This window comes from Kogia breviceps, chromosome 1 (genome assembly GCF_026419965.1).
Source record: "Kogia breviceps isolate mKogBre1 chromosome 1, mKogBre1 haplotype 1, whole genome shotgun sequence".
NCBI classification, from domain to species: Eukaryota; Metazoa; Chordata; class Mammalia; order Artiodactyla; family Physeteridae; genus Kogia; species Kogia breviceps.
The window spans coordinates 71,286,337-71,301,618 of NC_081310.1; the positions used below are offsets into that span (position 1 = coordinate 71,286,337).

Here is a 15,282-nt window from a genome sequence, read left to right on the forward strand (position 1 = left end):
TGCGCGGGTGTGTGTGTGAGTCGGTGTGTTTGAGTGTGTGTGTGTGTCGGGGCACTGAGAGCCTGGGGGTTGGGGGGAGACGCCGGCGGGCCCCGCCCTGCGCTGCAGGTGGGCCGGGCCCTCGGCTGAGCCGGCCGCGCTCGCTGCTCTTGGCTCGCGGCCGCGCCGGGCTCTCAGGGCTGGGCTCGGGCTGCGGGGCGGCGCCGGGACAGGAAGCGGAAAGCAGCAGTGCAGCGGCGGCGGCGGCGGGGCTCTGCCTCTACAGGAGCCCAGTGCAGGCCGCAGAGTCGGTGCCGCTGCGAGCCGAGACCGCGGGCCGCGGAGCCCGCACGGCCGGCGCGGAGGTGAGTCCCGCCGCAGGCCGGGCGCGGCGGGCGCGGGGTGCAGACCTCTCGCGGGGAGACGCCCCCACCCGGACCCGCGAGCCCGCGAGCCCCTGAGTCCTCCTCCCGCAGCCCCACCCCGGACTCAGACCCCGGTTCAATGCCCTCCTCCCGCCTCTGGCCGGGAGCCTCCTTCCCTCCCGCGGTCCATAGCCCGAGCCGTGCTTCCCGGGACCCCACTCTTCTCCCATCCCCGCGAGGTGCGCCCCTCCCGCCCCGGGGCCGCGCTCCCCGCGCACCCCACTTCCTCGGTCCGGGCATTTCCTCCCCACGCCTCGGACGCTCGCTTCTCCCCTGGCTGCACTTTGGGGTGCGCGCCCCGGCCGGCAGGGAGTGGCCGAGCGTTTCTACAGGCACCCGCGCTGAGGCACCGGCCCTGCGGGGCTGGGGCCGGACCGCCCTGCGCACCCCTGGAGCCGGGCGCGCTCCGTGGTTCCCACCCCGCCGCGGGGCTCGACCCGGGAACAGCCCGCGCCCTGGGGCCCGCCCGACCCTGGGCCAGAAACCGGCACAGAGCTGGCCTGTGTTCCCACCTCGCTTACAGAAGGGAGCTGGCCCAGGAGGCGGGCGGGGGGCGAGCCCGGTTGCGCATCGGAGAGCGCAACAGGCAGGTAGGAGTTTACTTTCAAAAACGCCGGGGTGGAGCAGGAGGCGTCCGGCTAGTCTCTGCCCGAGGCGTCCCGGTTGGAGGCAATCTCGCCGCCTCGGGGCAGCCTTCGCTACGGGCAGGACCTTATTTCCTCCTGCAGGCTTTAAACTGCCCCAAGCAAACATGTCCAGAGAAGTGTGAAGCTTTATAAAAATTTAAACGCGTCGGTGGCGGAGGCAGGAGTGGGGCGGAGCCGCGGCCTGGCGGCCCGGAGATGAACTAGTGAGACTTGGAGCCGAGAAACCTGTGGCTCAGTTTTCACAGCTTCAAAGCAGGTATAAAGCCCACCCCGCGAAGGTGTTGTGAGCTCTTTTAGCCGCTTGTTAAGAGATGTTAGAGCTCTTTATTATGATGATTTTGTGGCTGGCACGTGCATTTTGTTAACCCGCTTTCGGGGGGCTGTCATTGGAAATGCATGTATTTTTAGACATCTATTCCAAAAGCTAGCAAGCTGTAAAGAATCTGGCATTTTCACTGATGTATTTATAAATTTTACAGGGTTGCTGGAAAAATATTATAACTTATGTCACCAATCAACAATGCTAATTAGCATTCTCCTTCCAGTGGGTGGGTTGTTTGATTACACAGCTCCTAGGCTCTTTAAGTGAGATGGCAGAAACTGTCTGAATCCAGAGAGATGTAATTAGTCATTTTATGTAACCACTAATTAGAGTTTTTAGAGTTGAATTAAATCAATGTGATATAGTTGGGGCTTTGATTTGTGGGAGGAAACTGTTTATTCTACAGTTCAAAGAAATAACACTCCACCTATCATAAGCATTTAGCATTCCCAGACTTTGGTGTCTCTCAGTGTAATTAGTGAAACAGCTAGTGTGAAATTTTCACTGTTACAGTGTTGGCAGTATGATTTGGTTGCAACTTAATTTGTAAGTAAAATGGGAGAATTTTGAGAATGGCATATTTGTAAGGACTGCTTGCCAGGCACACATTTTCATTGCCTTGTGTACTTGAGCAAAAGGATAAAACCGTAAAGGAAGGTTTCCTGACCAAGAAGCAATGCCAGGTCACCCTGTTCCACTGGAGAATAAACAAATGTTGAGTGAGGAAGGTATTCTCCCCTCCATCCCCCAACACACACAAACACACACCCTGTTTGTTATCCCAGAGCTCAGCAGCATTTGGGTTGAGTGGGCACTTAGCACATTGTATGTTAATAGGCAGGTTCTACCTTTAGGCTGTGAGCTCATTGGAGTTAGAACTATTTCAGATTCATTTCTTTTCTTTTGGACTCCCACAATGCTTGGGACACTGAACCTGTGAGTAGGAGTTGAAATTGCAGAATTCTTTGTGGATTATGTGTGGTTTGGGACAATTTGTGACTGGTGCCTCCCCTCCTCTCTGTAAATAAACAAGTCTGGTAATTGCTACATTGCTATATAGTTTCCATAGTCAAGAGCACAGGTTCTGGAATTAGACTGTCAGAGTTCAAGGCCTGGCTCCAGCACTTACCAGGTATGCCACCTTGGTTTTCTTAACTATAACATGAAATTCATATTTTTTCTCCCATATAAGGCTTGTTCTGAGGATTAAGTGAGATATTATATGCAAATGACTTAAAACAGTTCCTAATACATAGGAAGCACTCGATTAACTCTGAGCCATTAGATTATTATGGCCCTTCTCTCTCTATAAAGTGGACTAGCTGTGGCTAGGTGACTAGCTGTGTATGGGCATCGTGCTGTGCCATTTTCCAGAAGGTGGACAAGACAGGATTAGGTGGACGTGGGGTTGGACCATGTTTCTAGTAGTGGCTCTGGTCTCACCTGAAGCCTGATGAAAAGGTGCGTGTATGTTCAGCTGAGGTCTGTCTCCATTGGTGTCCTTCTGAATACCACTTATTGGACAGCCATCATTGGACCCGGCATCATGGAATTTACAGGGGAGATACTACTTACAAAATTTACTTTTCCAAAGCTTAAAAATCTGGCAGGGGACAAGGCGGGGGGTGCTTGAAAACAAATATACATCATAAGAACTCCAGACTCATTAACCATTCACAGCTTTTGGAAATCTGTACCCAGCTGTTAAGGGTGTTTCAGAGGTAATTGATGACTGGAGCCAAGAGGAGATATTCTGGGAAGGTGAGTGAAATCATTGGCAAGACAGGTAAAATGAGGTTGACATTTTCTTTCCTTGTGAATAGTGGCCCGGAATCACTCATTTATAAGAGCAGTGTTGTAATGAAAGAATCACTGGGTTTGTTGCAAATGCCACAGTCCTTCTGATCCCCACATCAGTGGCCTGGATGATGTGTTATGGTTAATAGACCACAAGTTCAGCAAAATACTTCTTCCCATCCTCCCTTACAACCCTGAGGTCCTCCAGATAAACCTAATAAAACACACAGTTTTCTCTGATACTCACTTCTAACCTGGGGACGGTAAAAGAAGGCCTGCAAGGAAGAGAATGGAAATCAATAAATTAGTTAACCATACTAATGGGATTCATTAAAGGTAGACTCACATAGACCAAAAAAAGTACATAAGTTTAATGAAAATGATACATAAGTCATGTGCCTTACAAAGGTATTCTTTCCAATGGAAGGAATTTAACTTTACTAAGTAGTAATAATGCTTACCAGTTGTGAGTGCTTACCGTGTGCTAGGCATTAGTCTGAATGATTATGAATGATCTCATTTAACCCCCCTTGAGCCTATAAGGTAAGTAAAATATAATTCTGTTGTTATAATTAGGGATACAGGCACAGAAAGGTTAAGTAATTAATCTGAGGTCACACAGCTGATAAGTAGCAGAGCCAGGATTTGAACAGTGACAATCTAACTTCAAAACCTGTGCTCATTGCTTGTCCCCTGTAGAGGAAAAGTTGACTAAACAAAATTATCTAAATTATCCTTTTCGCCTTGAGTGCCACATAATTTAAAATGGGTACCTTGAGAAAAATGTTAGCTTGAAAACAACAAAAATGATAAATGGTGTAAACCCTATAGAATTATATATATGATAAAAATCAAATATTCAAAGTGATGTGCACAGTATATGTAAACACAGTTGCTTCCCTTGGAAATATATCCACTGCAGAAGGAGCAGAATGGCTGTTTAAAGTCAGCGTGTGTCTCTGTATCCCTTGCAAGGTAACTTTCTACCCTCCAACCCAAGTTCACTTAATAGCTCTAGGCAGAACTGTTGACATTTTTATAATTTCCTTTTCTGAGAAGGTTAGCTTATGTTTACCACTGTCATTGCCATAACATATTATTTCCCTCATATGATTTTCTGAACACTGTGTTTTCCTTTTAAGTAGGAGTCAGGTCTATTTTATGTGAGTGAATGTGACTTTAGGGGCAGATTCTCTTCGAGGCCACTGATCCCCACTTTGCATTTAATAAAGGGGGGGTGAAGGAGGTTCTCTGACATTTTTGCTGGGGAATTCCAGATTTAAGATGCTGCCGCTTAGTCAAAAGTGCTCTTGCACCTGTCTCAACACTGCCCTCTGACCTTCATGAGATGTGATTTGACAAGCTCTAGCCCTATCCTGGTGTTTGCTTGCAGCCTGGAAGGGATAAATGACAGGAGGACAGGGGGAGGCAGAGACTGATGCCAGTTCTTACTGTGTCTGGCATATAACCTTTGCCGCTGAGTAAGACTTGTGCAAGCAGCAGAGCAGCTCCACTCTTGGTGGTTCGGATATCACTGTGGAATGTAATCTCTGCATCTTTTTCTTCGGTTGTAAAACTGAGGATTTAAAATAGACGACCTCTAAGGTTTCTTCCACAGTGAACCTATGGGCTCCGCGTCCCGAGATCTGCCGCCTAAACCCTGCCTTCATTCAGCACACATTTACAGAGAGCCTGTTGTGCTCCAGGAGCTGAAGAGAGAGTAATGAAAGAGGCCACTGCCCTTGTGGAGCTTACTGTCTCTACAGGAGCCAGTCCCTGTGTAACTGGAAATCGGGATATCAAGAAGTACAGGAAGCTGGGAAAGAGGGCCAGTCGAGGCCGGAGGACCGGAAAGGCCCTTGAAAGAAGCTGTATTTCAGCTGAGAGGGATGAGTAGGAATTGGGCAAAATGAGGTGGGTGTAGACTGAGTAGAGCAGATATACTGAGCCTGCAGACAGCCAGGTGCCTCAGAGAACCTCAGGTAGAGAAGGAAAGCCCAGCTGGAGAGGTGGGCAGGGCCTGGCAGACCAAGTGAAGGATTTTGAGTTTTATATGAAGTGCAGCGGAGCATCATGGAGGGGTTTTAAGCAGGGAAGTGACGTCCACGTCGTGATTTGAAAGATCACTCTGGCAGCTGCCCAGCCAGAGCCAGGCACAGTCTGGGTCATGTCAGGGGTCAGTGTGATAGAAGATAGTTCCAGATTCCAGGATCCACATTTACACCTTTATATGACCCTATCCTAGTCAAGCCAGGGCAGCAGCCTATTAGTTTATTACCCAGAGAACCTGATTCCTTTTCATTACTTTATTATCTTCCTGATAAGGCCTCCCTCTGACGTTATCTGAGTTCTGCTAATTTCTCATGCATACAAGAGAACTATCTTGTGAATGTACTGCTGCAATGATAAGCTTCAGGATGTGTTTTTCTGTTAACTATGTAGAAACTCTTCCCTTGGCTTTTGAGATGAGTTCGCTCTGGATTTTGTCCGTCTGCCTCTGGTTGCTGCTTCTTAATCCTCACTGAGATCTTGGACAAGAATTGATAGCTCTGATAGAGACAGTGTGACACAGAAGGGGCCCGAACTCTCCAGAGACTGGATTCTGTGAGGAAACCTGCAGGCTTTGTAATAGTTTAGGCCTGTGTCCGTGGAGCCTTGAGGAAGTGGGTGGCCTGAGAACCTGGGGAGTGAGGGGTGGATCCTAGGGGACAGAGGGCACTTAGTGACAGTAGAATGTGTGGGCTGAAGCGGGGAGGGAGTTGTGAAAATGGTGCTGGGTTGGCTGTATAGGGTCAGTAGGATATTTGTATGGCACCAGTGGAGGAAATTGAAAAGAACAGTCTGGGGCACCGGCGAGCGTCGTGGGGGGTGGGGATGATAATCCCCAGCGGAGCAAGAGTTATCTGAGTAGGAAATGTGCATTTGGGGATTTATCCTTTCAGTAAGTATTTGTTGGGTACCTCTTATGTTCAGTGAATCCTGGGGTAGGTAAACAGTAGCTCCTGTCTCCATGGAGCTTATCCTAGAGTAAATGCATGGATGGAGGAGAATAATGGGTGAGTTTTGAGTCTTAAATGATAACTTGGGGGCTTCCCTGGTGGCGCAGTGGTTGAGAGTCCGCCTGCCGATGCAGGGGACGCGGGTTCGTGCCCCGGTCTGGGAAGATCCCACATGCCGCGGAGCGGCTCGGCCCGTGAGCCATGGCCGCTGAGCCTGCGCGTCCGGAGCCTGTGCTCCGCAACGGGAGAGGCCACAACAGTGAGAGGCCCGCGTACCGCAAAAAATATATATATAAATAAATAAATTTTAAAAGATAACTTGATGGGGGAGAGGGAAAGGACTATTGGAGGGGTAGTAGCATAAACACCATCAAATCGGAGGAGGACAGGCAGCAGAGAGCTCCGCGAGGGCAGCCGTGTGCTGTGTGCCATTGTCATTGCTGTAACCTAGCATCGCCTAGCAGGTCTCTCATAGCCCCACTAAGCGTGGAGGCGGATGAATGAATACATGGGTTAAGAAGGTCTGGGGGAAGGAGGACAAGGATGGCACCTTTGGATTTGGCTCCTGGCAGTCTCTGGCCAACTTAGAGCTGTTTCAATGGAGTGTCAAAGATGGAGGATTGGGGTGACGGGAGGGAGGGAATGGCAGCATGTGCAAACCACCCCTTTGATAAGTATAGTTAGGAATTGTGAGAGAGAAACCAGACAAGGGCAGCTGGTAGAGTGGAGGTAAAGCTTTCCCCCAGAGAGCACTTGGGAGCCCCTGATTTCCTTTGAGGGACATGCCTGGCGTTGCCGTAACGGATGGCCGGAGGTTTTTTTTTTTTTTTTTTGCAGTACGCAGGCCTCTCACTGTTGTGGCCTCTCCGTCGTGGAGCACAGGCTCCGGACGCGCAGGCTCAGCGGCCATGGCTCACGGGCCCAGCTGCTCCGCGTCATGTGGGATCCTCCCGGACTGGGGCACGAACCCGCGACCCCTGCATCGGCAGGCGGACTCTCAACCACTGCGCCACCAGGGAAGCCCAGCCGGAGGTTTTAATGAGGATGAAGGATGGCGTCCTCTTGCAGTAGGGGAATGAAATTTGCATTAGCATGTGCCAGAGGCTTTATTTTGGGAGCTTCCTTTAATGCTTAACAGCAACCCTAGGAAGAGATCATATTAAATGGCCTCATTTTACAGGGGTGTGGGGTGGGGGTGGGGGGTGGGGAGATAAGCTCAGAGAAGTAAGTGTCTGCCCCACGGTGTCATGGCCGGGGAGCGTGAAGAGGATCAGCCCAGGTCTTCAGGGCCTGGGCCACCTGCCCCTGAAGACACCCCAGCAGCCTTTAGCCAGAAATAGCTAGAAGCTGGGATGGAAGAGAGAATCGAGAGTTAATGGGTTGAAGGGAAGAAAATAGTATAGACGTTGTGGATGGTCAATTCTGGGTGTAGAAGTCAGCAGTCAGGTTTCTGGGCCAGGCAGCTGGGTGTTGGAACCTGCAGGTCAGCAGAGAGCTGGGTGAAGGGCCCTTTGGGGAAAGTGGCTCATTCAGGGCAGGTCTGGAGATCTTGGCTCACCTCCTGAGGCTGGCGTCTGCCAGGTATGGAGAAGAACAAGCAGCATAGCCCAGAGCAGAAAGGAAGTGAGAGTCTAAGGTGCTGAAAGCTCATTGAAATTGCTAGGGAACCTGCTGGGAAGAAGAGTAGGGAGGAAAAAAAAGATGAGCAGGCCCTTAAAGTCTTCTGGAAAAGTGGGGGAAGGTCCAAGAGCAAAACTAACATGTTTTTAAAATGCCCACAGTGGGGTTTTTTTCCACATTTGATTCTTTACAGTCACCCCACGAAATAGGCTGCCTTATTTCCATTTTACGGATGAGGAGACCTGAGGCTCCGAGGGGGACACAGCTAGTTAGCAAGGCCTGGACTGCACTGGGATGCAAGCCAGTGCTGTCTGGCCGCAGGTGAGCCTCAGGTGGGAAGGTGAGCATGGGCGCCCACTCTGCCTTGCTCCTTTCCATGCCTTTCTCTTACTGAGAGAGACAAGGAGAGCCTCTAGGTTGGGGACTGGTCACGGGAGGCTTGATAACCCCAAATGCCCCTTATCCAGCGTATTGGAGCTGGTGCTGGGAGTGGTCACAGTGGTAGCTTGTTTGTTTCTCGCATGAGCCCTTTTATTCACCTTTTACAGATGTGGGTTCAGAGAGATTTAATGATTTGACTGAGGTCGTATAGCTAACAGGTGAGTAAAGCCTGGGATTGGAACCAGCTCCCAATACTGTATCAGCTTATATCTCCAGATCAACCCTGTGAAGTCCATGGCTGGTGGATTTATCCCCATTTGACAGATGAGGGAACTGAGGCTCAAGAAGGCAGGTGACTTATCCCCGGTTGTACTTGACAGTGAGGAGCCCTGGCCAGACCCCGGGTCTCCCCACTGCTCACCTTGGGCTCATGCAGGAGAGCAGACATGAAATAGTAAGTCAGGACGTCAGGACAAGGGAGGCTAGCTAGCCCTAGGTGACAGACCCTAGGGAATGAATGACAAGGGCAAACACAACCTAGGTGGTACTGAGGCTTGGACTGTGTTGGCCAGTGGTGGTTTGTGGGTGATTCCCTCCAGGCTGGCAGGTCATTGCTCAGGAGCCTTGGCCTCCTCCCAGTGGGGGTAGAGGTATGGCCTTTGCAGCTTCTTTGTTTTTTCTTCACACTGATCTCACTGGCTCTGTTTACAGTGTCAGCTTCCAGGGGCGCTGTAAGGAGGAGCCCTGTGAGGTGGAGAGCAGCTCTGGGGTGAGGGGTGCAGAACTCCTTTCTCTCGAAGTAAAGGTTTAGCCTGTACATGGAAATGTTTCCAATTTATTTTAATTTCATAGCAATATCTAATGAAAATGTGGGAAAAGACCCAGGAACCTGCAGCTAATAAATCACCTGCTTTCATTTTCTGATGTTCTGTCATCCTTGTCCTTACATAAGTGATTTTATGTGCTTGTAACTGGAATGTAGATTTCAGTGTCTATCTGCAATGCTGTATGTAGCCTGCTTTTTAAACTTATCACTATATCATACAAATTTCTGTTCTTCATAATTAGCATTTTTTAAACAGCTCTATGATGTTTCTTTGGGTGAATGAATCATGTTTCCCTGACCTAATCCTCTGTTTGCGGGGCATTGAGAGTGTTTCTCGCTTTTCACTATTTTAGACAATGTGCTAATAATAGTTTTTCTTTTAAAAAAAAGAGATTAGTTCCCTGAGATAAATTCTCAGGAGTTTGGATTCCTGGATTAAAGAGATTGAGAACCTTTTTTTTTTTTTTTTTTTCTCCCAGTGGCTTTCGGAAACTCTGAGCAAATCCCTTAAAAGCTGCTTCCCTGGGTATTGTTTTGTAACCAGCACACTGGCAGTGGGAGCTGGGCACGGTGTCCAGGGCTGGGATGCCAGGAAGGCCGGGCTGTGTCTGGGAGATGGCCAAGGGCCAGGTCTCTCCCACCTCAGGTTTCCCGCTGCCGCGGGGTGTGGGGGAGGGGGTTGGGCTTGCCCGGCACCCACCTGTCCCCCTCCCAGACACCTGGGCAAGCTGGCTGCTGCCAGAGTGGAGCATTTAGCGCTCAGGAGCCTCACCCTTGCTCACTCGTTCCATCATAGAGACCCCAGAGAGGAGGTTCCTACTGTCACTTATCTTCTGACCCCTTGGGTTTGGCTTTGAAGGTTGATATCTTTTTTTTTTTTTTCCTGTTTTCCCAGAATTTGTTCCCGCCGAAGAGGAAGTCCTTGATTCCCAGGCCCTTTGAGGTCTGAGGAGGAGTCCAGTAGGTGAGATTCTCTACCTCTAAGGAGAAACAGTACCTGCTCCTTCAGCAAGAGCAAGCTCTCCATTGCTATGGATACCGAATCCACGTATTCTGGATATTCTTACTATTCTAGTCACTCGAAAAAATCTCACAGACAAGGGTATGTAAGCTACTGCTTGTTCCACTTTTCCTTTGGGGGAAACTTGCAGGTTGCTCAGGCTGCCTGCGCTCACTTTCAAACAGTACCACTGCAGGGCAGTTGACGCTGGAGGTTCAGTCCACTGGTGCCTGAGAAGCTGAGCTTTAAGAGCATTTAACAGGTATTGGGAGGAACTACACCACCACTTTACATTTTATAGCCACCATTACAGTTGATGACTTTAATTTCTCACAATTGATTTTAAATTAAAGTTTAAATTAAATTAAAGTTTCTCCCTTCAGTGGAAATGTTTTTCATTTCTAAGTACTTTTCATAGATGACAGTTCTCTCAAAGCTTTACCAAGAATGTAAGTGAAAGTTCAAAAAAAAAAAAAAGTGTTAATTTGTTGCTCCTCACCCAAAGCTGCTGACTCATTGTTCATTATGCATTTGCCTGAGGCTTATCCACTGAAGTGGCAGGATTGGCCTGGTGCCTTATTTATTTCTCTCTGACTAGTCTTCCCAGTGAGCAGGCCTGGGTTTTGGAAACTCCGACCTCGGTGATGGGGCCAAATTTCCTCTCCTCTGTGAGGAATGAACAGGTCTGCACTGGTATTCGTAAGGCCTGCAGTATTACAGACCTGCAGTATGGTGAGGAGAGAAACGGGGAAATGAATGAATGAAGAGGTGGTACTGTACTGGTGAAGAGTGCAGTCGATAAAATTGCAGTGCTGCCTCTCACTTAGAGCCCTCGTCTGTAAAATGGGTATAGCAGGGCTGTTGAGAGGATTAAACGAGATTATGCTTGTGAAGCATTTAACACAGCACATAGTAGGTCCCTAACCAGTGGCTGTATTAATGCTATCAATGGCCTTGGCGTTTCAGTACCACATTCAAAGGCCCACCTGTGGTCACAGCCCTGCCATGGCTGGGAATGGTGATTATAGTGGTGTTTCCCTGACTGAGCAGTTCCCCATATAAGCAGCTGAATGCAGAGCAGGATGGAAGGATAGTATCCGAGCTGCCTGGAGCAGTCATCCACAGGGAAGGGGTCCACACAGTATGGTGACTGATAGGAACTTTCATTTATGCTTTATCTTTCTGTACTTGTTCAGTCTTTTACAAGTGTATATTTTGTGATTAAAAATAGAAATGGAATGAGTGTAAAAGAAGGACTTTCAAAGATTATTTAATGACATGAGAAAATACATATGATGCCATGTTACTAAAAAACAAGATTCAAAACTTTGTACATATAATGGTTATATATTCTTATGATACAATGAATGGTAACAGATTAACCATGCCTGTCTCTAGGTGTGCAACTATTGGGATTATAGTTGTGTGTGTGTGTGTGTTTTAACTTTCTTTATTTTCTAAATTTCATGTATTGCTCTTGTAATCATAACAATCTGGGGAAAAGAGGTAAATGAGCTTGTGCTGGAGCCCAGGCAAAGCTTTCTAGTCAGCATGGGAAACAGCGAGGAGGGCTGCTGAGTGAGGCGTAAAGTAACATGCCAGAGCCCAGATCCTGAGAAAGTCAGGAACCCTCTGGTGAGAAACATTTAATCACAAATTTCAATCAGTGGGTAAACATATCAGATTTGTTCTAAAATACTAGAAACAGCTGTGTAAAAATATCCAATCTTTGAACTTCACTGGAAAAAGCAATTCCCATGTCAGTGTGCCAAGCTTCCCCATCCTATACTGTAATGAGTGGAGTGGGAATTTGGGGTTCTCTTGGTGCTTGGGGATGAGTAGAGAGGGGCGCCTGGCAGTGTTCAGAGGAGGAACCATCTCTGGCCTCCTTTATCTAGACTTGTGTCCCTAGTGTCATTGCTCTGCACTGCTGTTTCCTCAGGCCCCTTGGGGCCCCCAGAAATTGATACTGCAGTGCTCTGGTGGTAACTTTAGGAGACTCTAACTTTCAATGAAAACAGCATGCAGAACTCTGAGGGCCTTCTTGGACCCCTGCGGAAAGTACTTGGCAAATGATAATACAAGCTGAGACCTTTAATAATTTAATCGAGGGTGTTGCTGAATGCCTACTCAGAAGAGCTCAGGGTGAGAGATTCGAGGTTTATAGGTGAACTTCCTGGCATCTTTAGAAAAGCAACAACCTCTGAGTTGGCTTCCCTGACAGGCAGCCCCGTAGGGCATAGTGACTGTTGGGCAGAGGTTGTAATCCATAGAGAGTGGGTGCTGGGAGTCCTTTGTCAGGGTGGTATCGGGGAGTAGTAGTAGCCTCCCACAGGCGTGCCCTGGACCCAGCAGAGGGTCTCTATCACCCGGGAGTGTCCCTGTGAGGGCTGCTTTGCTCGGGGATTTGTTGGGAATTTGAACGGCAGAGTAGGAAAGGAGAGGGAGCTTGCTCTTTGGGAATCTTAGTAGAACTGTCAGAGGGGAATAATAAAGGGCAGCAAACTTGATATGCCTGATGACACGGAGATCATCTTTGGAGGACTGGCTGGGTCCTAAGCTGATGACAAGTGACTCTTTTCTAACAAAGAGGTTAGTGGTCTGGTTTTGTGATACCTGCCATCTCCAGAGGGTATCCAGTTAACTTGCTGGGAAAACGGCACAGACTCCAGCCGACCTCGCCTAACCTTTGGATTTTGGAGCACCAGTTCGCCTGAGTTCAATACAGCGGCTGCCAGTACTGTTCATGACCAGTTTGAGAGTGCCTGTTAGGACCCTTGGTCATTATCCCCCAGCCTCACAGCAGTCCCAGAACGGTGGGAGGTGGGGCCCCCCGTTCAACAGGGGATACAATTGAGACGCAGAGAGACAACACTATTTGCCAGAAGTTATGAGGTTGGTGGGGACCCTCAGGTTTAAGGGCCCCATTTATTCCTCCTTTGGAAGCCATGCTTTCCTCCCTGGGCTGTGCTGGGTGGAGAGCGGCAGGAGTAACTGATAGGGAAAAAAGGGAGTGGAGGGGAAGCCATGTGACTAATGTACTAAAATGCATTGTCCAAAAGAGGCCGCTTCCAAGTCAGGTTGTGCTGTGCCCAGCCCTCGCACCCGAGGCAGTGCCGAGAGGAAGCAGCCAGGCCCCCTCAGTCGCAGTTGCTGGAGAAAGGACAGGTAGTGGGTGGTGGTAGAGAAGGAAAGGGAAGAGTAACCGGCTGGCTTTCCCCAAATAGAAAGAGACAAACAACAGAAAGAGGGCAAAATCATCTTCCCAGGAAATGCTGACTCTGAGTGGGAACGCTCTAGGAATAGACGGGGATTCTGGTCAGAGTGAGACGGGCTTTACAGCAGCACCCCCAGGGCTCAACTCTAGAATCGCCTGAATACGAGCATTTACACACTCACACACGTGCAGGTACAGACACATGCCTAGCCCTCCAGCACGTTATTGCTTGCCCCCCAACCCCTGACTTATCTTTACTCATACGGGCAGATGATGCATGGAGACAGGCTCAGAGATAAAGATACAAGTATTCCTGTGGCTGACGCACCTGCCCAGCAAAGATGCCTAGGTGATCCAGACAACTCGGGTGGAGTTGGAAAAACACCAAGTGCACATGTGTTTGAAAAATCCTTTCAGTGGTTTGGTAGCCTGCCCCCTGTCTCCTGTTTCTCTTAGACACCATGGACTGATGGTCTTCACCGCTGGCGGGCCCTCTCCTGGAGGGTGCTTGGCACGTCCTTGACATCACGGCAGTTGGAGCTCTGGGGATAAACGTTTGGGTACCCGTGCAGTGAAGCAGCAGCCATACTGGGCTCATAGCTCTGCATGCTGGAAAGCACTTGGAAGGCAGCCGTTTTGTTGGACTTCTCTATGTAGTCCAGGCTCAGACAGTAATTCAGAGCAGTAATTCAGGACCAGTGATTTTTATAAAAGCTGTACAACAGGTCTTTCTCCCTTGACAAGGACCAGCACAACATGCAGCCCGCATTGAGTTGATAGGGTGAGCTTTCCATCGGCCCCTCACTTGACAGTGTATGGAAGGCTCTTGGCTCTGGGCCTGATGCCCGCCGTCCTGAGTCCGGCTCCCAGCCTCACCCACTTAATGCTGTTTTAGTATAGAAGCCACACTGTACGTTGCAACATTGTATAGCTGAGCGCTGCACGCACAGCTCCCGTTATTGAGCCCCCCGCCGAATACAGGGCATTTTACAAACAGGGAAATTTCTGAGTAGTGGCTCCGACCACCTCCTTCCCCGGAGGAGGGAGGATTTGGGTGGGAGAGCCTTGGGCAAAGTTTCCTGGACCACCTGTCTCCTAATCACCTGGGGTGCTAATGAAAAGGGCGGATTCCTGTTGTCTCTCCCTTCTGGACTATTTCTCTGAGGATGGGACCAGTGAATCTGCACCCCAGGTGGCTTGTCTGCACATTCAAGTTTGAGAAGCACTGGTTTAGGGTTTTGGGCTTGGAGGATGAGAAACCTTCCTGGGGTTGTCAGGTAATAATAGGCTCTTATCTGGTTTACCTCCGATGTTACCAGGGAAACTGTAGAGATCGCTTCTCCTTTGGGGACTGTTGGGCCCTTTAAGGGCCAGGCTGGTCCAGCTGGGGTCGGGTCGAGGAATGGCTGGCCCCTGAGAGGCTGTTTCCAGCCCTGGGTGGTTCCCTACCCGCTTCTGGCCCTGGCAGTGTTCAGCCTGCAGGAATTGGCACTCAGTGAAAGAATTTTGATTTCCAGTGGAATTTGTGCCGTCACAGGATTTGACCCATGGTACCAGTGAAGAGATTGATGGGAGTCGCATGGGACTTGGCACATGGCAGGACAGTGATAGATGTGAGAGCAGTTGGGGAAAGTGGAAACAGAGTCAGAGGAGGAGTGCCTCGGTCTGGCCTGGCCAAGGTGGGGTCCTGGGGAACAGTGATTCCACACTTAGTCTAAACAGCTCATTCTAAGACTGATGAGACCTATGGGAAAACGTTCCCAAATTGCTTATCGTTTCTCACAGTGAGTCCTTTTGAAGTGGTTGTCTTTGGCAGCCCAGAGTGTTGGGTGCACTGCTTTGTGTTCTCCAAGGTCATGGTCCAGTCGTGACTTCTAGCAGTAGCTTCAAAGGCAGATTCCATAGCTCTGGTGAGTTCATCAAGTTCAGGGTGTGAGAATGAACGTAAGGAATACTTACGCGACAGAGTCTTTCAGCCGCTCTTCACATCGGTGCAGCAGAGCGGGTCTGAATCCAGGCGGTGGGTTCACGTCCTGCTCTGCCACTTACTCTGACTTTAGGGAGTCACT

General features: G+C 49.5%; 1 protein-coding gene across 3 annotated transcripts in view; it reads left to right on the forward strand.

The window, feature by feature from the left end:
* Positions 1-203: 203 nt before the first annotated feature.
* The window catches only part of VANGL1 (VANGL planar cell polarity protein 1), a 51,330-nt gene continuing 36,251 nt past the window's right edge, over positions 204-15,282 (forward strand). The window contains exons 1-3 of one of the 3 annotated variants that reach the window (XM_067033826.1): positions 204-344; positions 1,133-1,307; positions 9,892-10,098. In XM_067033826.1, the coding sequence (XP_066889927.1) occupies positions 10,028-10,098 (71 nt within the window). In that variant the 5' untranslated portion in view covers positions 204-344; positions 1,133-1,307; positions 9,892-10,027. Of the gene's footprint in view, positions 345-1,132; positions 1,308-3,053; positions 3,135-9,891; positions 10,099-15,282 lie in introns of those variants that run through there. The other 2 variants (XM_059046094.2, XM_067033836.1) reach the window with 2 other exon arrangements.